This window comes from Lissotriton helveticus, chromosome 10, assembly GCF_964261635.1.
Source record: "Lissotriton helveticus chromosome 10, aLisHel1.1, whole genome shotgun sequence".
Taxonomy (NCBI): Eukaryota; Metazoa; Chordata; class Amphibia; order Caudata; family Salamandridae; genus Lissotriton; species Lissotriton helveticus.
This window is the reverse complement of record NC_136071.1, coordinates 736514294-736539902: the sequence shown is the minus strand read 5'-3', so window position 1 is coordinate 736539902 and position 25609 is coordinate 736514294. Positions and strand designations below refer to the sequence as shown.

At 46.8% G+C, this 25609-nt stretch overlaps 1 protein-coding gene across 4 annotated transcripts in view; it reads right to left on the bottom strand.

The window, feature by feature from the left end:
- Window positions 1-25609, bottom strand: part of WDR37 (WD repeat domain 37) — a 537887-nt gene that overhangs the window by 338791 nt on the left and 173487 nt on the right. For all 4 annotated transcript variants that reach the window (XM_078663303.1, XM_078663304.1, XM_078663302.1 and 1 more), the window contains one exon: window positions 4842-4977. In XM_078663303.1, the coding sequence (XP_078519429.1) occupies window positions 4842-4977 (136 nt within the window). The remainder of the gene's footprint in view (window positions 1-4841; window positions 4978-25609) is intronic.

The window sequence follows — 25609 nt, the reverse complement described above, 5'->3', positions numbered from 1 at the left end:
TAAATGTTTAACCCAGGTGGAAGTAGAAGTGGGGTGGTCCTATTTATACTTTCTTATAGTAGCTTCAACATGAGCAATTCAAATATGACGGTCCAAAGCAAAATAACAATTCCTTCCTGATCACAAATGTCATGTTCAAAACTATCTTTAAATATGCCCCGGCCATTATTTATATTTCTACCTGAAATACAGCAGACACTGATTCAATGCAACACCGAGAACCCATGCTAGTGTTTCCAAAAATACTGGACAATGTCTGAAAATGAAGGTGCATCCTGAGGGAGATACAACCTTTACAACGCGGTCAAAACACCGCAATACATTCACAACGCTGCTTTTACAACGCAAGTCGTTACCACGACTTGCACTGGAGGGCGCTCTAGACTAAGGAATAGTGTGATTTACTATTCCAACACCTTCCCTACTGTACGTAGGTTGGAGTTGGAATAGTAAATCATACTATTCCTAAGTCCAGCACCCTACAGCGCAGGTCGTGGTAACGACTTGCGTTGTAAAAGCTGTGATGTAAAGTATCGCAATCATTTTGATCACGTGGTAACGACATACATCCCCTGGTATATGTCTCCAGGTGGCTGGCGCACACCTATTTTTAGGAAATAATTTCTCTGTATCACATCACATTAATGGTGCTCCGAAAGGAAAGATGGCTACCAAACATCCTTTAAGAACAAGATAGCGCTATAATTAAAAAAGCCTTTAAGCACCCAGAAAGTGACAGTTCACAAATAATAGTCCAATCTTTCGTGCTTTTATTATAATCTTCAAGCTTCTAGCCAACACGAGTTTCATCGTACTGGCGTGCCTCTAATTTAATCAGGGGTCAAGCGTTTAAGTGCACAAAAAATATTCTGTGAAAATCAAATCTAGAATTCCGTGAATGCCATAATGATACATGCGAATTGCGTGAGTACTTTCTGTGCAGTCTCAAGGGATACACTTCCCAGTGCACAGGATTTTGTGAATATATTCTAGATTTGATTTTCGCTGAATATTTGTGGTGGACTTAAACACTTGAGCCCTGATTAAGTCAGAGGAATAACACCGGGCAACTTTGGCTCGTTGATCAAGACCACCAAGGTCAGGAGGTTCGCCACAGTCTGGAGGTGGTCCCCAACTGACTTGGTTTAGCACGCTTTCAAAAGCCAGTCCTCAAGGTAGAGGATAACTGATATCCCCAAACCTCCGAAGATTGTCAGCAAGCACTGGTGAGGCCAAAGGGGAGCACGGCAAACTGAAATTCTCCTGGCTAATCTTGTACCACAGGTAACCTATGTGGGACAGCAAGATAAGTAAGCGAAAATGCATCTCCTGCAGGTCCAAATGTACCATAATCTCTCCTGGATACAGGGGCCAGCATAAGAATCTGAAATGTGTCCTTCCACATGAAAGCATTCAGAGGGCAAACATCTAAAATGGGCTAAAGCCCTCCATCCTTCTTCGGCATGAGGAAATAGCAAGAGTAACAAACAGTCCCTAATAACGCAAACAGAACCCTTTCAATGGCACATTCAGAGAGTAAACCTCACACCTTTTGAATGAGAATGGATAGGTGCTCTCGTGAGAGCCTCCCAGATATGGGCAGAGGGCACGGCAAGGTTAACCGAAGTGGTAGGGCATAGCAATGCTGAATGATCTGGAGGTCCTGTGTCAGATGTGATGAATGGCCATCCTGAGAGAAAGTACTGGATTGTATCTCCCACAGGGTGGTTGTGCGCCACTAAGGGCAAACTAAAGTGGTTTGGAAGCGGTTGCTAAAGGGGAGGACCGATGCCCATGGGAACCAACCAGCCCCATGCCAGAGCCACATCCCTGACCTTGAAAGGACCAGGATAACTGCAGTGAGGATTGGGGAGACTGGTGCTGCCTTTAGGATAGCCCCCTGGAATGCCTCGGAAGCTCCTCAAAAGGTGAGATAACTGCCCAGCAGGGGACATAAGGTCCAGAAAGCATACCAGAGCCAGACTCTCAGTATAGTGTTGTAAGGCAGGGCAGCTTTGTCAGTGAATAGGCATAAGCAATCGAAAGACATGCCCATAAGGGATTCCTTACATTTCCTGAGAAACTTGTAGATCACCTCCACACATAGTAATGGAGCACTGCACTAGTACCAACCCTTTAACTAAGACATTCAGTACTATCCAGGACAACACAAATCACATATTTGACCACATCTTGACCACCTTGAATGGTTTGAGCCAGGGAGGCCTTAAATTCTTCTGGGACTGCAGGTAAGATCTCGCTGGCTGGCCATATCCTAGAGGGTGAGTGTAGAAGCCTATTAGGCAAACAGCATTTTATCGACCTCATGGGTAGGCTACCTCAATAATCTTTGACTCCCTGAAGCAAGGGGGGGGGGTAGGGAATGAATTTGCCTTCATCGTGCTGGTGGAATGCTCTCTGGAGTAGGATGCTGCATCAAGAGGTCGCCAGGAGCTGGTCTGTGGAGTCTGGCTACCTTCCTATTCACCTGTGAGCAAGAATAAGGCTTGGACCAAGTGCTCATCACGCGGTCAGCGAGGGCTTCAATGTAAGGGATCAAGGGCTAAGATGAAACAGGCTCTGGTAGAAAAACGTATCTAAGGATATTTGTCTTAACTTAAATAGAAGGTAGCTGCAGGACCTCAGCAGCACATCAAATCACCACAGCAAAATAAGCACACTTTTATGCTGGGAGACCAAGAGGTGAAATCAAAACTGTGTCTGGGAAGTATCACACACACTGACCTCCTTTACTGTAAATCCATAAAACAATTCTCAACCCCATCATCATCTCCAGATGGGGCAAGCTCTGGTTAGAATCTGAGACAAATAGACAATGGAGTCTCCGAGTATGCTTTTGTGCTAATGGAGGCAGAGGATCAGACCCAAACAATAAGGAGACCTGGTGCATTGCAGCGGGTTCACAGGACAACCTTGGGCGGAGTCAACTTACGGCCAGACAGGAGAGTCTGTACCGAATCTACCTCCAGCATTGGTGGCATCAGTATCCGCATTGGTGGCATCAATATCAGAGTTGGTGGAGAAGGGACCTTACAGGTGTTGGAGCTGGAGTAGAAGTCTGCACCAGAGTGGGTGCAGAACCAGAGATGGGTTCATGGGGCTGAGACGACACCAAAGACTGGTCCGACAATGGTAACCCGACTGAAGGCCCCAGCGGATCCTTGGGCTTGAAGGCATACCACAGGGAGCTGTAAGAGCACTAAATACGCGCAGCATGGTCTCCTTCAAGGTCTTGACCTGCTATGGAGTCGCTGATGGTCCGAGGAAGATGGAGCGCATCAGAACCAAGGTTAGAATCTGCTCCTCAATATGAATCAGGAGTGAGAACGAGTAGCTTATTGACGACCTCATAACTTCTTTTTAGGTAGAGAGTGGAGGAATGAGGTTGAGTACCACTTTGCCTTATGTTGCCTTATGTTTTCTCCTAAACGCTAACTTTGATTTACCGGATTCCTTTGACGAGAACCGCTCACAAGAACAGCTTCGGGAGAAAGAGTGGGTCTGCATTCCAGACTTGAATCAAGAGTGAGACTTACGAGAGGTCTGAGACTTCTTCCTGTGTTTGGCAACATACAGGTTCACTTCACAGTCCCAGGTCGTTTCTGAGTGCATGAGGGCACACTCATTCCACAACTTTCCTGAGCACCAAAAGGCACATCTTGTTTGGGTTTGTGATGGACATCTGCTTTTTGCCGTCACAGTATGGCTTGAAACCAGTAGGTGTTGGTGGGGACATTTCACTTTGCACACTAGATGCAGTATTTGGTAGTCACCGAAAGACCAACTAACCTGGAAATAGAGACCTGGATCCACGCTCAAATTCAGCTCTACTATGACCCTTCCTGGGCAGAACAAAGCCAACACATAGCTACACAGCGTCAGCTAGCAGCACTCAGGAACACTATTATGAAAAGTTTATAGTTCCAGTCTGGTGCCTGAGAAATATTCTAATGGTGAGGAATCTGCGATTTGAAGTATCCATCAGACATACGCTGCTTTTCCTGCTGGTAGTCCGAATAGCCCCTTTTTAGTCTACCTAGATAGCAGATTTTGGCAGTAAATGGACTCCACTCAGCAGGTGGCTAATAAACTGGACCACTATCAAGGCTTAAGGACTCGGGCATAGCTAAAAGTTATAGGCTGATCTGGGGAAGAAAATCCAAGTTATCTGTCCACTTCAAGATTTGATTCTCTTTTTGAGTAAGAATGGCTGTAAACCACCTCTCTATACCCGTCAACATATCTGCTCTTCCTATCGCACGCAAGTGCAAGGCACACAGTTTATAAACTTTCTGTTGAGGTTCAATAGACTTTGGAAAGTGAAAAGGACTTAAGCGAGGATTCTTTAAGAGATGAGGTTTTTTTTTTTGCATGTTCAATTTGAACTAAGTGTGAGCCCGATTGACATCCACAGGATGTGCCTGGCGCCAGATTTTAGGCTATTATACTATATATAATAATTTTCAACACATTTTAATTAAATGTGGCCACAATGTTAAGCAAATCTGTTTTGATGGAGGCCTTTACTCTGGGTGGTCCTTTTACTAACTGGGGTGTATTCTAATGTGAATGATTCATCCTTCACAAATCAGAAGATGTGTGTTAGCGCAGCTTCCTGTAAAATTGATTCTTTGAAATTGGTAGCATGACTTAACACCTACCTTACATCACAAAGTTAAAAACATTAGCAACCTTAAGAGCAGGTTAAAGGTACATCACTAATAAAATGGCTGGATCAAAGAGTTAATTAACAGTAAAGAACATTGTATGCTCAGTTAAGTGGAGAATGCATGTCAAATGAGACCGAATATTTCACTTACCAGCAGATGCTGTGCCCAACACCACGGGCTGCATTCGAGTGACACCAACATCCCAAATACCATCTCTGTGGCCAGCGTATTCCTTTACTAACTGACAGATTGCTCTTGAAGTTGTTGTTTTGAAACTGGACACGATCTAAACAAATTGCAAATGAAAAACGGCAATGTGTAAAATGCTTAAGAAGCATCATCTATCTTGGTGCAAATAAGGAGTATTTGTTTTAAAGTACTGCTCACTGGTTCAGTGCGGTAATGTAACAAGTGTTTTCAAAAGACTTTAATCAACAACAGTTCAAGATTACTTTTACATGGATACCACATTTTCATAAACATTCTCTACAGCAACTAAATATATTTTTTTTTAAATAAGACTTACTAGAATATATATAGTATTCAAACATAAAGAAATTGAATAATGAAAGTAGCTTAAACAACCAATTTTCATAGGACCCGTACCCTCCAGCTCTGCCCCCGCCACCCTCAACCTGAACCAACATGCAGAACCCCACATCTTTAATTTAATAACCAAGAGATTGGAGTGGGGTAAAAAAGGCCATGTTTAATTCTCCACATTTGAATAAACATGACAAGCATACACAATGCATATTGATATTCATAAATCATTTTCCAACACCTGTACTTTTTCTGTTCCCCCCCAGCCCTAAGGGAGGAGCCCCATCTGGTTCGCATCTCGCGCTGGGGTATCCTACGCCAGGTGCCGTGCACCTGCCCCTTGGAGTGGTAGGCCCGCCGTTCCTTGTCCGTCCTTACCACGGCCCACCTCTCTACCACCCGGCTGCCCTGGGACGCCCGGGAGGCTCGAAATCTGTCGCCCTAGCCTCCCCAGCCGGTGGTGACTTCCTCCCCGCGGAGAGCTCCCCATATCCCCCCTCAGAGCTGGCCTATGGAGTCCGCCAGGCGGCCTCCCCTGACTCACTGTTTATTGCTCGCAGGTCTGTACACCGCAACAACATTCCCCTACCCACTAAAATCAGGGACGGGTGGGTGGGAGTTAAAAGAAGACTAGGCCTGGAGTCCACGAGTCAGCAGCGGGTCCACACAGTCCTGCAGGGGCGAAGGGAAAAGAGACCCCGGTCAAGGGATCTTGACCTTACATAGGCCCGGGGTCTCCGCCCCCCGCCCAAACCGGATGTGCGTCACCTGCGACCCGGAAGGGATCCAACCATGCGAGAGGGGGAGGCGGCCGGCTGTCATTGGCCGCCCGGCCGCCCCCCTCCTGCTACCACTGGGGGCGGGGGCCGGAGGGGACGTGCCCTAAGGGCGCGCCTCGTGAAGCGCGTCGCTTGGCACAGTACTTAAAAAATGTAAGAATGAAAATCGCACTACTTGATTCCACTGAGATATACACAGGAGTAAAATTATGAGGGTTAGTTCAGTAATCCATTAAGTCTCATATGCCTTTTTTTTTTACAAAGGAAACAATGTTTATCAAAGTGGAGTTCACTTGTCATTATTCACAGCACATAAGATTAGAATAATTCTTCTCTACACCTTAACTTTCCCAATACCATCAAAGTACCACTTTGAGTGACTAAATAATCCCAATTGGTATGTCACCAGCATCATAGCATTTGACAAATTGTATATTTTATACGGCAATGTTGTAACTACATCACCCCACAGTGATAACATAGGTGTGTGAGACTCAAGGTGTATGAAGAAAGAACATGAAAACTCCATAAAGTACAAAAAGAGAAAAACAATATTTAAAGAGGTATTTCAAAACGTTTAAAGAAAGTTCTTTTAAATATCCGGTTAACCACACGTACTTCATGCCAGGCCATGCAACAATTTCTACAATTTATACGAAAGAGCTTAGAATAAAATAAACATCTTAACTCTTGATTTAAATACTATAATGTTATCAAGTGATTGGCCTTTATGCTCTGGCATCCAAGATTAAATAAAAATGCTTGAAAATGATATTTTGCAAAACTAAACAACACAGGTTTGAATGAGCTACTGGCCTCATTATAAATGTTTCTTTAATCCCGATGGTCAGTAACAGGAGAGTCTGTCCCCAGTGATTGGGTCAGAATATAATAAGATCGGTAATGAGATCTGTAGGTACACAACAAGTTAGAAGTCTTTCACATAGACATTTTACAAAATGTCCAGGTGAAGCTTTGGCTGCGAAATGAAGAAAAATGTCTATGAATCGGAATAATCATTTGTATACCCGACCTCTAAGTTATTTATTTATTTATTTAAACTTTATTTCGGCCGTTTTGGCCATAAAAGTCGTATACATACATAAAAAGTCATCATTAATATAACAGTATTTTAAAAAAAGTGCTATACGGGCAAGGAATAGTTTTCACAGTTCATTTTTACATGGGAAATCACGCATTAAATTTCATTTCAAAGATTAAAAGAAGAAAAAGTTTAGCTAAAAGAATATCACAAATACAAGGGTTAGGTAAACATATACACTTTTCCAACTCAAAGACAGTATCCTTGTTTTTTGCGGATTATATAAACAGAATATAGAAATTTACTTAGGCTAAATACGATAAACTGGGTTGAGTTGCTTTTCATGATCCTAAAGGCTAATGAACAGGACCTGGTCCCTAGAAGGTTACACATTGGTTTCAACCATTTCTTTCTCGGTTTCGCGTATGCGCTACAAACAAAGAGCATGTGAACCTCATTCTCGGAACAGTCAATGGAGCACATAGGACAACTATTGATTTTAGCAGACAAGGCCCCCAGTTTTTTTTGTGCCCATCTTTCAGTATTGTAATTCAGCATAAGTATCCCATATCTAAACTTTAGAAAAAGGGTTTTTGCAACTGGTGGCTCTATCTCGTCCAGGAATGGTTCAAAATAAAGCTCATCTTTAAATAGTAGAAAAGCCTGGACTGCAGAACCAGCACTAACTCCATCCACTAGCTTCACACTTATATGATTCCAGAATGCTCGCTTAACTATTAATTTAGAAGAGGTATGCATTTTATCTGGAGTCTCCCACATTGAGTGTAGGCCCAAGAGTATAAGCCATTTTTTAATGTGCACTAGCCAGTGCAGGGAGTTAAAGGAATCAAGCATCATCAGTTCTTGCAAGCCATGCCTATAATCTATTAATTCTGGTGTAGACCAAAGCCTAACCCAAAAGAGTAATGGCCTTAGGATAGTTAGATGATCCGTTCTCCTAAAGTTTAGGTCAAGTTGGAGTGGCAAAAGAGGTGTACTAATAGGAACCCTAACGGAGGCCCGCATGAATTTATTATCCATAACTTGGAAACTATTCTTTGCCCATGGGCCCCATATTTCTGCTCCATATAATACAGCAGATTGTATTTTAAATTTAAAAAGTTCTAAAACCGGGGTTACACTTTTGCTTGTACTAGAATTCATTTTGCTTAGAATTGGTTTGACATTTTGGGCATATGTTATTTTACTTTTCTCAATTTGGGGTTTCCAGTTTTGCTTGGAATCGAGTACAACACCCAAATAAGAAAAGTTCTCCACAGTATCTAGTTTTTGGCTATTTAGAAACAAAAAACCTCTATCTGGTATACTGGGATTTAGTGACATGCATTTCGTTTTATTTGCATTAATTTCCAAGCCCTTTGTCTGGCAATAGCAGCTAAAGGAGTTAAGGAGTGCCTGGAGACCCTTTTTTGTTTGGGATATAAGTATGGTGTCATCTGCAAAAAGCAGCGCAGGCACCCTTACACCATTAAGCTGCGGCGAATCATTAACACAAGCATTTAAATAGTCAGGGACATCATTAATGAACAAGGAAAATAAAGTAGGGGCCAGGACACACCCCTGGCGAACCCCCCGTTCAATAGGAATATTGCGAGTCAGCTCACCATTAGCGCCCCACCTGATGTTCGCAAAATTATCAACATGCAGCTCAACTATTTGGGCTAGGAGACGTTCCGGCAACCCAAGGTCTTGCAGGGTTTTCCATAGTAAGCTGCGTGGGACTAAGTCAAATGCAGCCCTCAGGTCAACGAAGGCTACATACAGATGACCTTTTTTGAGCTGGACATATTTCCAAATCAAACAACAGAAGCGAAAAATTTGGTCTGTTGTGCTAGTCTTGCTCCGGAAGCCTGCCTGAAATTTGGAGATTATATTCGTATCTTCAAGCCAATCGTTGATTCTGAATAGGAGATGTTTGGCATATAGTTTTTGAAGTGTGTCCATCAGACTAATTGGTCTGTAGTTGGAGGGTGTCATTCTATCCCCCTTTTTGAATATTAACACGACCTCCGCTGCCCGCCAGCTGTCAGGAAAGTTACAATTTGAGGATAGGACGTTAAACAAACGATTCAGATAGGGGGCCCAAACGTCAACTTCATGTTTATAAAGATCCCCCGGTATTCTATCCGGACCAGGGGCTTTGGAATTCTTAAGATCATTGATCGCCCTTACTGTCTCTTCCAGTGTGAAATTGAGCGGTTCAATCAAAGGAGGGGACCTTAAGCTCCATTGAATATCACTGTCATATTGTTTGTAAAGGTTTGTAAAGTGAGATACCCAGGTCATCTCATCCAGGAATACATCTTTCACGACTCTCCCAGCATGACCCCCATTGGCCACTAGTCTCCAGAAACCAGCATTGTCATTGGTTTTTGCAGCAGATAACATTTCAGCCCAAATTGATTCCTCCCAAAGTTTTTTAGATGTTTCCAATGTACGTTTGTATTCCAATCTTGCAAATTTTACTTCTTCTTTGGTCTTGTTTTTAATGGCAAACAATAGATTTAATTTAGCAGTTCTACACGAGTGGTCATACCATAACTTTCCGTGGTTGGCCACTCTTTGATTTTGCTGCTTCTTTCTTGGCATTTTTGATAAAAGCACTTTTAATTCAGAAAAGAAGGTTTTGTGTAGATCAATAAAATGGTCAAAGTGTTCCGGTAGGAAGGCATAGTCAACTACGTGTGTAAATGTTTGTTCGAAAAGAGAATAAACCAGTGCTAAGGCATTGCCATCTGCCAGAACACGTGGCCATCTCACTGCACGCCTGTTGTTACTTATGTGGACATCCTCACATGGGGTGACTTCGGTGGATTCAGTGATATCACTAACCATGCTCTTGTTGATGTAAAGTTCCAAAGGGTAGTGATCACTTTCCCCCCTACTTACTACTTTCAGATCTATCATAAAATGCCAGATACTAAGAGAAACAAGTACAAAGTCTAAATTACTTTTAGCTTTAGAGAAGGTTGGTTGTTTTTGCAGATCAGATGGGAGTCGGCCATTGCCTGCTCTAAGGCCGTGATCTGCAGAAAGTCTCAGGAGTTGGCTGGCCAGTGTTGAATATTTAACAAATTTGGAGGTTTCGAGCTGGGGGATATTGTAGGCTGAGTCCTCTTCCTCGAACACTTCAGAAATGCCCAGAACAGGTTCAAAGTTACAGTTTAAGTCTGCTCCTAGGATAACCGGGATATCTCCAATTACGTTTTTAAACAGGAGCTCCAGGGCCTCAAGTGTTGTAGATACCTTCGAGTGACTGGTCGGTCTATTATAAACATTGACAATATACCATTCTTTGCCACACGATGGGGTGACCCTTAGGGCTAAAATATCCAGAGAACCTGTATCCACAATTTCAGCCTGCATGGCTAAGGTGATTTTTAGCCAGATTAATAGACCCCCTGATGGTCTTCCTCTGTCAGACTGAACTGCCTTAGTGCCATAGGTTTTATAACCTACCCGGTGTGGAACTTCTAAGGCCCAAGTTTCTTGTAGTAGACAGATATCACAAGTGTCAATGTAATTTGCCCACTCAGGGTCTTTTAAATTTTTATAGACACCTGCAATGTTCCACGATAGGATAAGTAAGCAAGGGTCAGTACTCTGAGTGGCAGGGTGGGAATTGACTACGCACTGATTACTCTGAATGCCGACTTGCAGTTTTGCTATGTCTTTCTCAGCAACCTTTATTTTCTCTCTAACTGCAGGAGTTACCCTCCCATCCCGTCCACCCTCAGCTGTGCAACGGCATATATTTCCAGCCCCATAAAGTGGTCCCGTTTTCTGTGGAGCTGGTTTAGACCTGTGCAACATATTCCTATTAGGCTGGTTATCATCATAGAAGTGTGCGACATTTCTAAGTTTGGGATAGGCTTTATTCACCCTACAAAAACCATCATATAATTCGTGGATGCAGTCAGGCATAGTGGCAAGTCAATCCACAGCATCTAGGCAACTAAATCTATTAAAGGTGGAAATGCCGGACCACATATTGTAATCGCCATGTCCAGCCAGGTTTGGAGCACCAGACCACATATTATGATCTCCATACCTAGCCAAGTTTGGAGCACTGTCAAAATACTGGTTGACAGGATTCCAATTGGGGCCGTGATGGATAGGTCTTGGTGGAGGATAAAAGAATGATAGAGGTTTTGCTACAATAGGGGGATTCACACCATACGATTTCCAATTGCAGATTTGTTCAGCACTCTGGGGTTCCTCAAAGGATATGACAATACAATCGCCCGTGATTGATTTTGCAGTTGGCCCTACCCATGGTACCCTCCTAACCATAAGGATCTTACTTTTCAAGTGGTTGGGGATGGGTTTGTATTTATTTAGCCAAAAAATCACTTTATTTTTTAGCGATTGGAAATTTTCTTCGTATTGACTATCCAGTTCTGGCACCCCTGTGAGAACAACTACAAATGTACTAGCGTCTGGTGGCAAATCTATGTACCCTCCTCTAAAATTATTGCGAGTGCGGTTGGACTGGTAATTTGACTTATGGGAGGCATTTGCAAAGATTTTCTCAGGCATGGATTGAATGCCTGCATCATAGGGGTAGGCAGGAATATTAGATTGAGATTTATTTAAAATTAATGTACTCTGATTAGAAAAATGGGAAGAAGGGGGAATTTGGGATGGGTGAGAGTTAGTATGTGCCTGTTTTTTCTGTATTGGTTTGCTAATAGTATTATCAGCTGCCGTTATAGAAGTTGAAGGGATTGGGTTTGATTGTGTTTTGATATTAGTTAATTGAGTAATATTTGTGTCATTTGCTACCCCCATCTTTTCTTGCTGCACATCCAACGGACTAATATATGAATCTTTTGATGTAGTCGGAACAAGGACCGGTAATTGCTGGGTGACTCTAGGCGCTTCAGTACAGTTGAGACTTATACTGGAAAGAGTGATAACACTTTTCTCAACCTCGAGAAGCTGGTTCTCAATTCCAGTTAACCTGGTTTCCAGTGGTTTAAGTAATCTCTTAAGTGTCTCCCATACTATTTTTAAGAATTCTTCTCTTCCACCATCTGGTTCTGCCATGACACAGGAGACTCTTTGCCCCTCGCTACCTAAGTGATCAGATTTATCAAGGGAAATATGTTCATCTGTACTATTGTTAATGTTGTTAGCATTTACTAATGCTGGATCGTGTACAGAGATCTCGGATGTTACAACAGGCCTGTTAGAACTTCCACCCCTGATGTTATGACTAAGTACAACTTTTGCTTTTTTCTTAGCAAAAGCGGTAAGATGTTTACGCTTTCTTTTGTACTTTGATGGTACTTTGGCTGGTGATTTGTTTTTAAAAGACTCTGTTTCAACTGGCAACTGACTGGTAGAAAATGGGCTTGTATTTGGTATCGACCCACCTAGTGACTTACAGGGCACCCCATCTGGGGGAACCTCAACATTCTCCTTTGAGAGTATCAGCTGTGATGAGCTTCCTAGCTCGGCCCTAGCTGAAGGCCCATGGGGTTCGTGGTTGGTAGGAGGAGTTGATTCCTCTGCTACCGAGTGCACCTCAGCTACGGCTATGATGGATTTTGGACCACAAGTGCGCTCGGGGGTTTTAGATGTGGCAATGCTGCCTAGGGAAGATTTTTTTCTAAGCGCAAGTTCAATTGAAAGCCTCCTAGCGCATTCAAGTTCAGTTGATACTCTATGCTGAAGTTTGGTAATTTCATTATCAATGGAGAGGCTGGTCCTGGTGATAAAGTCGTCTAGGGTACCTGTGGCTTTTTTAGGGATCTTGGTTGCCTTGCTCCTAGTTTCACGTGAGGACATTGTGGGGAAGGAAAGTTGAATTACAATAAATATATAAAATGGTCCAAGTATACTACTGAAAATCAAAGGAATAGAACCAAGGGAAATGGCCCGGTCCGGTCTTAAACGGTCTCTAACGGCCTAAAACGGCCCTGTCTTTGCCCAGTCTTAGCCCGGGCTGCGTCCCGCGCTGCGGGAGTGATGTGTTGTTTTGAAGCCTCAGGAGGGCGGGGGGCGGGCCAGCAGGGAGAGCGGACCGGAAGTTCACACTCGGTCTAGCAGGGACTTCTGGGAATTGAAGTCCCCGCACGCTCGCAGCCCCGCTGCAGCCACACGCCCGGTTCCGCTCCCTCCTTACCGCTTCTGTGCTCCTCTCAACGGCAGGTGTATTTCCCTCCTCGATGCAGGCGATGGGGCACCCGCGGAGCGGGTGCGCCGAGAGGTGAAGGTGCGCTTGGTTGAAGGCAGGTGAGCCGCTATGACACTCTGGCAATGCGTTCCTCCGTTCGCTGTGCAAATAAGATTAAAAATGTCCCACTCGTTTTGGGCTGTAGCTGCTGTTTTGAAGCCTCAGGAGGGCGGGGGGCGGGCCAGCAGGGAGAGCGGACCGGAAGTTCACACTCGGTCTAGCAGGGACTTCTGGGAATTGAAGTCCCCGCACGCTCGCAGCCCCGCTGCAGCCACACGCCCGGTTCCGCTCCCTCCTTACCGCTTCTGTGCTCCTCTCAACGGCAGGTGTATTTCCCTCCTCGATGCAGGCGATGGGGCACCCGCGGAGCGGGTGCGCCGAGAGGTGAAGGTGCGCTTGGTTGAAGGCAGGTGAGCCGCTATGACACTCTGGCAATGCGTTCCTCCGTTCGCTGTGCAAATAAGATTAAAAATGTCCCACTCGTTTTGGGCTGTAGCTGCTGTTTTGAAGCCTCAGGAGGGCGGGGGGCGGGCCAGCAGGGAGAGCGGACCGGAAGTTCACACTCGGTCTAGCAGGGACTTCTGGGAATTGAAGTCCCCGCACGCTCGCAGCCCCGCTGCAGCCACACGCCCGGTTCCGCTCCCTCCTTACCGCTTCTGTGCTCCTCTCAACGGCAGGTGTATTTCCCTCCTCGATGCAGGCGATGGGGCACCCGCGGAGCGGGTGCGCCGAGAGGTGAAGGTGCGCTTGGTTGAAGGCAGGTGAGCCGCTATGACACTCTGGCAATGCGTTCCTCCGTTCGCTGTGCAAATAAGATTAAAAATGTCCCCTCTAAGTTATTGATCCATACATTGTTGGTGGTTCCACAGGGGAATGACATGCTGAATTTGAACCTACTTGTAATAGGCCCCTAAGCCTGGGGTCAGACTTTAGAAAAAATAGTCGTGAAATATTCTTGCCAAGATTAAATAAAATGAAGATTGCAATCTTTAAGTTTGACCTGAAAGAGTAAGTTCTCGGAGGAGCCGCGCCAGCGACCAAGATGGCCACTTGAGCATCGGCTCCGCCGGTCGCCACATCCTGACTTGCCATCCGGCACATTATCCTGAGCCCCATCCCTACCATCGGGTGGGGGACCAGCACCTGAACCACCAGGTGAAATTCTGAATGATTTGGGTGCTCCGAGGACATAACACCGTTATCCGTTACTGTCGTCCGGAACTTTAGGGCCTTCTGGAAACGACACCGAGACCCCGCAGGTGGCACTGCCCGCTTTGAAGTTCAACAACATCGGCGAGTGGGACCGAAGTGCTCGGCGGAGCCCGGTCCACGGAAGTCGTGTCGCCTCTGCGGTGCCTCCGGGTCCCACTCTATGACTTGCTCTCATTGTGGCCTCCAGCCAGGACGGAGCACCCCGCGATCGACGGGCTTTGATTGACTTGGCGACACATTGACTCGGCCTTGTTTGATCGTCAGAGGTGGTGTCCGGATAGGGGTTGAGAATGGCGGCGAGTGGGGACCCGTAAAAGCCACCGCCGAAAACATAGAGGACTACCAGACTGGTTCAGTCCACTAGACTGGAAAAGTACTGTTTTTTTCGAAGGGCTCCTCGGTCGACGAGAGGCGCGCTCATACGGGTGGCCAGGAGAGTGATCCCTCCGGAGAGGACCCGACGATGAAGGACCTGATGGCAGCGATCCCCGGGGTCCAGTCTTCCCTCGGTAGGATGGACTCCAAACTGGATACAGTGACTATCGAAGTGGGCCTTACCCGAGCGGACCTAACCAAAACCACGGAGAAGGTCAAGACACTTGAGATTAAAACATCGAGCCTCACAGACGATGTGTCGGAACTTCAGCGGGAGGTGAGAGACCTAAAGGCGTCTCGGTCTCAATGCGACCGAAAGTTGGATGAGTATGAGAGACGCGCGAGGCGCAATAACGTCCGCATCCTAGGTGTACCGTAGAAGTCGGAGGGACAGGCCCCGGATCTTTTTGTGGAGGATCTTATCCTTAACCATCTGAAACCCAAGGGCCTTAGTAACTTTTTCACAGTGGAAAGAGCTCACAGAGTTCCCGGAGGACGCCCGAAGCCTGGGGCGCTCCCTCGTCCCATGATCGCACGAATATTGAACTTTTGTGATCGGGATGCCATCCTACAGACGGCAAGATCCTCCGGACCGCTGGCATTTGAGAACGCTTCCTTGCTCTTTTTCCCCGATTTCACCCAGACAGTCCAGAAACAGCGGCAGGGTTTTATGGCAATTAAAAGGCGACTGCGGGCCTCGGAAATCAAGTATCCCATGCTGTTCCCGGCTCGCCTTCGGATCGAGCGCGACTGAAAAACTTGGTTCTTTGACAATCCCGATGCCGCAGTGGACTGGCTGGACCGAGTTCAGGTGCCAGATACGGAGGGAGACACCCGGGCGGAGAATGAGGAACAGTGACTTTTCTTCTGTTTGTGTCGATTTGAAGATGGTGGTGGCGGTGCTGGTTTGACTGGGGCGATTTCTTTCCCCCATCGATATTTTTGGACTTTTATTGAACATTTTTGATGGGGGTCGATTGCGGGTTGGGGATTGTGGAGGTTGGTGGCCTGTTGTAAGGTCCTCCTCCGTTTTCTACTTTTAGATTTTGTAGTTAGTCTTGGGGAGACAGGCACACTGCTAGTTGGGGATGTGCACATGTTGCATGCAGGGGTGCAGGGAGGGGGGTTGGAGAGTTGGGTTTAGGCGTTTTTTGATTGTTGATTCGTGTTTTGTTTATGACCTGTGTCTGCTATGGGTGTCACGGAATGCATCAGAATTCTCGGGGGATGAGTGTGGCTTCCGTTAGATTGGGCTTGGGTATATCCGTTCTCAGTTGGAATGTGAATGGCTTGGGAGATAAGATCAAGCGTGCTATGTTGGGGCAGCTAATCAGACGACGTTCGCCAGATGTAGTTTTGTTTCTGAAGACCCATGTCATGGGTAAGCGATGTATGGCGCTGCACCGGGGAGGGTATAAATTGGTGGCCCATGCCGGTTTCACCTCAGGTTCTAGAGGGGTAGGGATATTAGTGAAGAACTCCTTTCCGTTCACTATACAGGCGACTTGGTCTGATAACCGAGGCCGTTATGTCGGCATCTCGGGGCTCTGGGAGGGTAGGCCTGTCACATTTCTTTCAATATACGTTCCTCCCACGCTGCAGATAGACACCTTTTGCGACCTGAGCAGGGTGTTTTTGTCATTGCCCGTAGGTATCATGGTGTTAGGAGGAGACTTCAATGCTGTGATGGATGGTGAGCTGGACAGGTACCCCTCCCGTGTGTTGTTGCCCTCTCGTAGATGGTTGTCGGATTTTGTCTCCGCCACTGGTATGGTTGATGGGTGGAGACTACAGCACCCTGGTGACTCGGAGTACACACATGTGTCTGCGGCACATCACTCTTTCTCCAGGATTGATCATGTGTTGGTGCCTGCGTCGCAGGCGATGTTTGTTCAGGAAGTTAGTCATCTGGCTAGAGGAGTGTGATCATTCGCCGATTTGGCTTCAACTGAAAATAGGACAAGGTGATGTGGCTAGGATAGCCCCAGTAAGTGCTTGGCGTTTGAGAGACCCTGCCACCAAAAAGGAGTTCGTACGTGTTACGGATAGCTACTTCCGAGAGAACGCGGGGACAGTTGACTCTGGCTGTTCCCTTTGGGAGGCCTATAAAACTGTTGTCAGGGGGGAGGCGCTCTCCCTAATCTCTGGGCAGAAAAAGAAGAGTAGGGCGGAAATCGATTGAGGCGGAGCTATCGGCCTTGGAAGGGGAGGTCTCTACTGATGGGGACCCGGGGCGGTACACCGCCTCGGTCTCCTCAGAGACGAATACAAACACCTGGCGCGTGATAGGGCGAGGGAGCAACATGCCAACACACAAAGTAGAATTTACGAACACGGTGATAAGGCCGGAAAATTGATAGCGTGGTTGGAGAAGGGAGATTGGGGGTCTCGTCTGGTGCCTAAGCTGCAGATTGCGGGCTCGGGTGTCACGACGGATCCACAGATTATAGTGGATGAGTGTGCCCGATACTACGAGGAGGTCTATACTTCGATGGGACAGTACACAGTGGGAGATAATGCGGAGGTCATTCGGGATATTCCAATGCCCGTCCTGTCAGTTGAGCATAGGGAGTTTCTGGATTCCGCCATCAAGAATGAAGAGGTCGCGATGGCTATACGGGGGGTTCACTCCGGGAAAGCCTCGGGCCCGAATGGTATCCCTATAGAACTGTACAAACTGCACGCAGACCGCCTGGCTCCGTTTCTAAAAGACATGTACCTCGAGAGTAGGGATAGTGGTGTACTGCCATATGACCAATGCATCACCAATATCATTGTAATATATAAGGCGGGTAAGCCCCGGTTGGAGTGTTCCTCCTATCGACCGATTTCCCTTCTGAATGCGGAGCCCAAGGTCCTGGCCAAGTTACTCGCTAACCAATTGGTGAAGGTTGTCGCAGCACTGGTGCATCCGGACCAGTCCGGCTTCATGCCACGCCGTAATACTGCTCTTAATCTCCGTAGACTCCATGGAGTGGTGGCGGGTGCTTCCCGCATTCATGAGCCGGCGGTGCTTCTGTCGCTAGACGCCACTATGGCTTTCGACAGGGTGGAATGGTTTTACCTTTTCGCGGTGTTGGAGAAGCTAGGGTTTGGACCCGAATTTATACGTTGGATTCGTCTTCTGTACTCTGCTCCGTTGGCTCGAGTGGTGGTGAATAATCATAAGTCCCGGGATTTTCAGCTGGGGAGGGGCACCCGCCAGGGCTGTCCCCTTTCACCACTCTTGTTTGCCCTGGAGCTGCTTGCGGCTTGGGTACGGTGGGACAGATCAATCATAGGGCTGCGATGGAAACCGGAGCGGGAGGATAACATTTTGCTTTACGCGGATGATATTCTCATGTACCTGACCTCCCCCCGACAGTCCCTGATTGTTTTCCTGGACATCTTAGCAATCTATGGGAGATACTCGGGCTTTGCCATCATCTGGGCGAAGTCGGTCCTTTTCGTGTTGAGTGGTGATCCCCCTAGGGTCCCAGCGAATTGTCCGGTAAAAGTCGAATTCGTACGTTTTCGCTACCTCGGAATTCACGTATCAAAAGATCCTAAAGTGCGCTTCAATGCTAACTTGGGTCCCCCCCTTGGCCAGACTCCGCTGTGATATTGCAAAATGGAGGGAGTTGCCGCTTTCCCTGTTGGGTCGGGCGGTTTTGTTTAAAATGATGGCGCTACCCCGGTTTTTATATGTCTTGCAGAATTCCTTCGATCCCGTGCCCTCTTCATACTTCAATGAGATTGAATCGTTGCAACGTCAACTTCTCTGGGGTGGGAAACCGCGGATCTAAATTGAGGTTACCCTCGTACGATGGAGGGATTGGTTTGCCCAATATCAGGAAATATTACTGGGCTTCCCAATTAGCTCCTGTCAATCATGCAATCTATGGCTCTCCGGCTGACCCCGGGTTTGCCATGGTTCGCGGCCAGTTGCCAGGGGGTGAATACACTAGGGTCCTGTATGCTAGACGTGGTAGGTTTCCCCTGCTGGGTCCGACATCAGTTTCGACGCGGGTGTGGCATGAGGCTAACCGGGCTCTCAAATGGGAGGGTAAGATAACAATGGCTACGCCATTGTGGAACTCTGAAGCATTGGGTGTTCTGTGGAAATCGAAGGGTTTCGATCGCTGGGACCTGATCGGTATCTCGCAGGTCCGAGACATGTGGGTTAAGAAGGGGATACTAACTTTTGAGGAACTGCAAGCCAGACACCAACTGAATGAGAGTGAGCGGTATCGTTATTTACAAATTAAGCATGCACTGGCGGCGGCTATTCCACGTGACGTGAAGCAGCCGGTGGCCTCTCCGCTGGAGGATCGACTGTTGGATGGGTACCTTCCTACCAAGGCGATCTCTCTGGTCTACAAGAAATTGGTCAATCATACTGAGGATCCCCTAGTGAAAGTTAGGGAACAATGGGTTGCAGATGGCTTGGTCTTGGGTGACGAAGACTGGGGGGAGGCTGTGTCTTCCCCTCGGGTAGTGACGGTTCCTATGAGGCTCCGTCTGGTGCAGCTTAGGATTCTTCACCGGTCCTACACCACAGGTCCAGGGTTGTGTCGGATGGGGCTTGCCTCAAACGCAGATTGTCGTAGGGGTTGTGGTATGGTTGGAACGTTTTTGCATATCTTGTGGGAGTGCCCGGAGATCCATGACTATTGGACCAAGATCCATGAGAAAATGAGTGAGGTGTGGGGTGTACAGATTGCACTTGAGGCACGCCGTTGCCTACTTAATGTATGGGAGCCTTCCAACCTCTCGAGCCATGGTAAACTTTGGGTCACTCTCGCGTGTATGGTTGCACAATTATGGGGTGCTGGTTGAGCTCCTCAGCTTGGGAAATGGATGGAGGACCTTGATTGGTGCATGTTTCGGGAGAGGTCCGTGTATGTGGCCAGAGGGAGACACCGCAAATGGGGGAGGATATGGGATGTTTAGAATGCATACCGTGGGGATATATGTACGCCGCCAGAAATAGATCCAGATCGTGAGGACATGGATGAAACCTGAGTCCACTTTTCGCACTCCTTAATAATTCAGTAATGTTGGAATCTACACTCTCTGATTATGATTGCAGATACCTATGGCACAATGGTCATTTTGTGTTTATATTTTGTTGTTTATGTTCAATAAAAAGAAATAAAAAAAAAATAGTAAGTTCTCTAAAAACAAGCATTTGCAATGCAATAGGACTCGCCTTTGGTACTTTATAAGGATTTAATAATGCAGCATATTGTGCGACCCCGGAGCTACCCGGGGTGCAGAGTCGCTGATGAACAAGCGGGGTCCTGTGATTTTGGGCAAATCACTCGAAATACAAAGAGCGATCTCGAAAGGGTGGTGGGTGTGTGGTGAAGTGGTAGGGAGAGACAGCACAGAGCAAGCAGGAAACAAGAAGCAACAGTGAATATGAAAGCAGTGGGGTGTGAGGGGAGATGGAGCACAATGTGACTGGAACAGCATTTGAGCTTATAAAGGACTCCATCTGGCAACATTTAAATAACAGCAATGAAACCGCATCAAACATGCTGTAAAGGGTGTGCGGTCAGAGCTGCAGACTCAAGAGTTCGAATCTCGGCATCGGCTCAAACTTCTGCGATTTTAGGCAAATCACTTAAAATACAAGCAGCGATCTCAGAGGTGTAGTGGGGGCAGGGTGAAGGGAGAGATGGTACAGGGCAAGCAGACTGCCATGAGCAGGAATCAAGGCGTGATTGTGAAAATTACATCTGTGCCTGTCCACACCTGGATTGCACCCAGGGCTAGGACTCTTGGACCTCCGGACTCCAACCGCGGAGGTCTCTGCCCTGGACTCCGGATGCAACAACTGCTGCCTCCCATCGCTCCGCTCCACTAAGGGAGCTTTCACCTGCATCTGCTGCCGGGTCACCTCCACCCTTGGGCCAACCGCCATCATCATCATCGCCATCTCCATCGCTTATACCAGTGCCTTTCAATCTCCGCCGTCATAGACCTCCCTGGAACAACTCAGCTGCCTCCTGATTAACGCCAAATCAGTCTGAAAACACACAACTGAGTCTGGGACACCAACTACACCCTAGCCCCCTCCCTCCCCCACCCTAGCCCCTAAAGTAACCTTCATTACAGAGACCTGGATCACCCCCGCATCAACCCCTGACATCGCCACGCAACACCCATTGGATAAAAGATGAAGCACCTCGAACACATCAGACACAGAGGTGGCGTTGAAATAATACACAAAGAATCGATCATCTGCATCCCCACCACCAATGACATAACCACGCTGATGATGGAACACATGAACTTCCAACTCCACACCGATGACAAAACCACAATCAAAGGCACCCTCACTTACAGAACCCCAGAACATCGAGCCGGCCTCAGTGATGCCATCACGGAATCCATCCACCTGGCTTGTCATCGACTCCAAACACTACGCATTCCTGGGAGACCTCAACTTCCACCTGAACGACAGAACAGACACCAACTCCACCGACCACCTAAAGCAAATGGACAACATCGCCTCAAACAGCTGGTCAGTGACCCCACACACAAAGCAGGACACGCGCTGGACCCTATCTTCACATCCATCAACAGAGTTAGATACAGCCACTCCACAGAACTCACCTGGTCCGACCACTCCATCGTACACTTCACCTTCGCAAGACCCCCTGCACCACCCCCATCCGCCACAGCACCCCCTTCCGCAGCTGGACCGAGGTCACCCAACACCAATGGACCGAAGCCCTGAACCTCACTCAGCCCAATGTCACCACAAATCTGAACCGGGCAGTAGAGAATTTCAATGTCAGGGTCACCAGTGCTGCCTACCAAGTGGCTCCCACCAAACCAGCTAAAACGCAAACATCTACCAAACCAGCCAGCTGGTACACCCCGGAACTGAGTGTGTTGAAACACAGATGCAAACAACTCGAAAGAAGATGACGCACCAGCAGAACCAACACCCCCTGAGCGGTCTTCAAGTCCGCCCTCAAGAACTACCAACGCCAGTGCAAAGCTGCAAAAAAGGAGGCCCTGACACACCGCCTCAAAGTTAGCCCCAACCAGACAAACAAACTCTTCACCATCGTCAGAGTTCACTTGGCCATCGGCCATGGAAAATGCGATCACCTCCTCACAGGAACTCAGCGACTGCCTTACTGACCATTTCCACAAAGAGATAACCACCATATACAGCATCTTCGATCCCCAACCCAAAGACCTCCTCAGCATTTCATATACCATAATCTCGGTCACGACCACCAACTCACTGCAGTTTAAATTATGAAAGCAAAGGTAATATTATCAAAGTTGAGAATACATGTAGCCCTGGTCAGACGCATGGTGGACACAGTACTAATTACCGGAGTACACAAGAAACAAACACTGTTACGCCTAAATTACATAACATGAACACCTGCTTGCCTGCGTACAAGCACAGCTCCTAAATTACATAACATGAACACCTGCTTGCCTGCGTACAAGCACAGTCATTATACAACAGTGCTAGTAGGCACAAGATAGATTTATGGGCTTCACATCTGTATACAAAAAGAAATGGGTGGAATGCTTGAATTATTATCAGTCACTGGTAAGTACTCATGGCTGCATCCTAGTCCATCGTTATTTTCCACACCATGCCACCTAAGGCTGGACTCAGCCATATGCAAATCAGTCTTAACCCTGCACCAATTGGAATAGTCCAATACAAACTGCTTGGCCATGTCCTCCCTGAACCGGAACACATGCAACCTAAGACTGGTTTAGCACTGGTTGGGGCCCTTCAGTCAGGTGTAGTTATGTTTCAGTGGCAGTGGGCAAGGGACCAACGTCTGGGCATACCATTAGCCAATTACATCATTGTACTGAAGTATACAAAAAACTGATGGGTGGAATGCTGGATTTATTTTCTGTCCAGGGCGGCATCCCAGTCCTTCATTATTTTGCACCCCATGCCAATTCAGCCTGGATCCAGCCATATGCAAATACATCTCGACTCTGCTCCCTCAGGAACGATCCAGATAGAGCAACCAGCCCTGGTTCTCCCAGAACAGGAACATAAGTAAACCAAGACCGGGTTCACCATGGTTGGAATTCTTCAGTCGGATATAGCATGGTTCTGTTCAGCCAATACGTGTTACTCATAGGCTGGAGCAAGATCCTTTATTTTATAGAGGCCTAAAGTCAGGCTCAACAACTCGGCCTTCAAAGTATGCACAGAGAACTTCATGCCCATGTATCATACTCCCTCAGGATGGTCAAACTGTGCAATCATAAATAACAAAAAAACCTGTAGGTCGAGTAAAGCTGAAATACTTGAACTAACACTGGACAAATTGCACATCAAAGATTTTGATACATCAGTAATCAAAAGTCGGACTGGCTGTCAACAAATGCTGTTTAAGTCCTATCAGCCCACCCAAGTGGCGGAGCCTCATCATGTAGGACCCCCAAACTTAGGTCTGTGTGCGAAAGCCCTGGTGTATTTTGGCTACGCATCACTAGGCCATAGTCTGGTCACCGCAATTGTTCTTACAGATGGTGGAGCTGATGTGTGCAGTGCAAAAATTAAATCAAGTTATGTGTGTTAAAATGGCTGTTAAGGCAAACAAAGACCTTTATTAGTGTTCGCCTAGACGTCAGATTAAAAAATAGTGAAAGGACAGTGTGACAAAATCACTGTCTAGATTGCTTGGTAGAAATTTTATATAGGGCCAACATGTTTCTGCCGTAAGGTGAAAGTTCACCGGCATTCATCAGGGCCAAGCTCTTATGTATGCTACTGCAATGACACTATCAAACGTGATTGATGAAACAATGAAAAATAGAAGATCTAACAGACCATTGTCAGGAAGAGATGGGCGGTCATTGGGACCATCCTACCACATCTTCTCGATTGGCTCTGAAGTTAGAAGAGGTCTTCCCTGTGAGGAATACAAAGAAAAGGAAAAACCATGTACTCTGTACATCAGCATACTGCTAGTTTAAGAATAAACATTACAATAAGACTTTTGTGCGCACTTAATGAGGAGTGCTTACTGTGCAAAACCAGTGATAGTTAAACTAAAATCAGCCATGCCAATCACCTATAGTGATGGCCACTTGAAATGTGCGCTATATTAAGTCGCCAACAGATAATCTGTGTATTATTTCAAAAACTTAATTAAACACTTACCCAACTCAGCGTGGGAAGAAAGCCTCACCTCACCCGGCAACTGCTCGGAAGAATGAGGCCCCGCTCTAAACATGTAAATAAGGACAGTTCCTAGATTAGATAACTGTCACACAATATGACTCTGTTACAGTTTACAAACCCAACAGTTTTCTGAACTGCCCCTCGTGGTCACACATTCCCACGGGGACCCATGTGGAAGCACTCAACGACTAAAATTCAAAAACCCTCCTCTAGAATGTCCTAGGTTATGACTGCGTATTGATAAATATCGCAGATTTGTCTCTCATCCACCAGCTGAGTGGCACTGCTGGTGATGAACATGAAAATGTACCTCCAATATACTCATACCTATTGGGGAGATGGTTCCTATAAGGGTTGTACCTCTCATAAACCCCAGTGGTTATGCTAGAATAATGACTCAACTCCGGGTCGAGAGGTTGATTATTTTAACAAAAAGAAAAGGGTCACCCTTATTAAGAGCTTAGTTCCATTGTGCCAGTATTAAATCAAGTTAAACATGGCTACATACAATGAAAAGAATAACTGAAGTGAGGCAATAGATGTCCCTAGGTCCTCGTATAGCGCTAACTACGTGTAGCTGCACTCAGGCTTGTAAAGTACATCAAGCCACCTCGCCCCTAGATTGTAAAGTAGTTCTGCGTAAACAACTGCAGTGTTACAAACGGAGTTTAACCAGCAGGTTTAACGTAAACTAATCTGATTACCCATTCTACCCTATTCAGCTCATGCGTTTCCCTCTTACCTGTCCGTCGGTACCTCACGGCGTGGTCTCGAGCCGAAGGGGAGGCACCGACGGTCAGGCGGGGACGCGGCTAAATACTGGTGCTCAGGACGTAATTGTCCTCAGCTGGTAGTCACTGTAGCGCGTCTCCGCATGCGCGCTGGTGTCCCGCTCATTACCGTGAACAGCGCATGCGCAGATACCCAGCGTCGACAGTCGCGCATGCGCAGATCATTACTGCGCGGCGACTCCAGACACTCTACTCTTACGCATGCGTGTAGTTGTGACAACCACGGGATCCTGCGTCTGATTCACTAAGTCAAAGTGGCGAAACGTGAAAAGATCTCTGTTCTTGGGATCAGCGTGGGACTCAATGGATTGTTAAAGTCCTGACCCATAACCTGAATGGGCGAACACTTCGTCATTAAGCTACTCACCCCTAAAAAAGGAGGATTAGCGATCTAACAATATCTGTAAAAATCCATCAGTTTTGGATCCCAACCGGATCCCAAGGGATATCAGCCTATTTAACATCGTGGTTTGAGGCAATTTAATCATACTTGAGGGGAAAACACGGTTAAAAGATGCGTTGAATGACTAACTGCCGTGATGGTGATAAATGAGCCATGTAGGTCAATTCAAGGGGCTCTAATGGCAAAAATCAATGTTGAGACCTCAGACTGTTCAGACATTGATTCAGCTAAGGTTGTCATTCCATTGAGTACCAGATGGCAAGAGTGACACTCAGATCGAGACCCACGGTATGTTGTCATTGAGCCCGTTGACATCAGACTTCAGTTTAAAAATCCAGCGTTGCTCTTTAACAAAGAGAAAATGCGGACGTCTCGCATCTTTTAAGGTTTGACAGACCC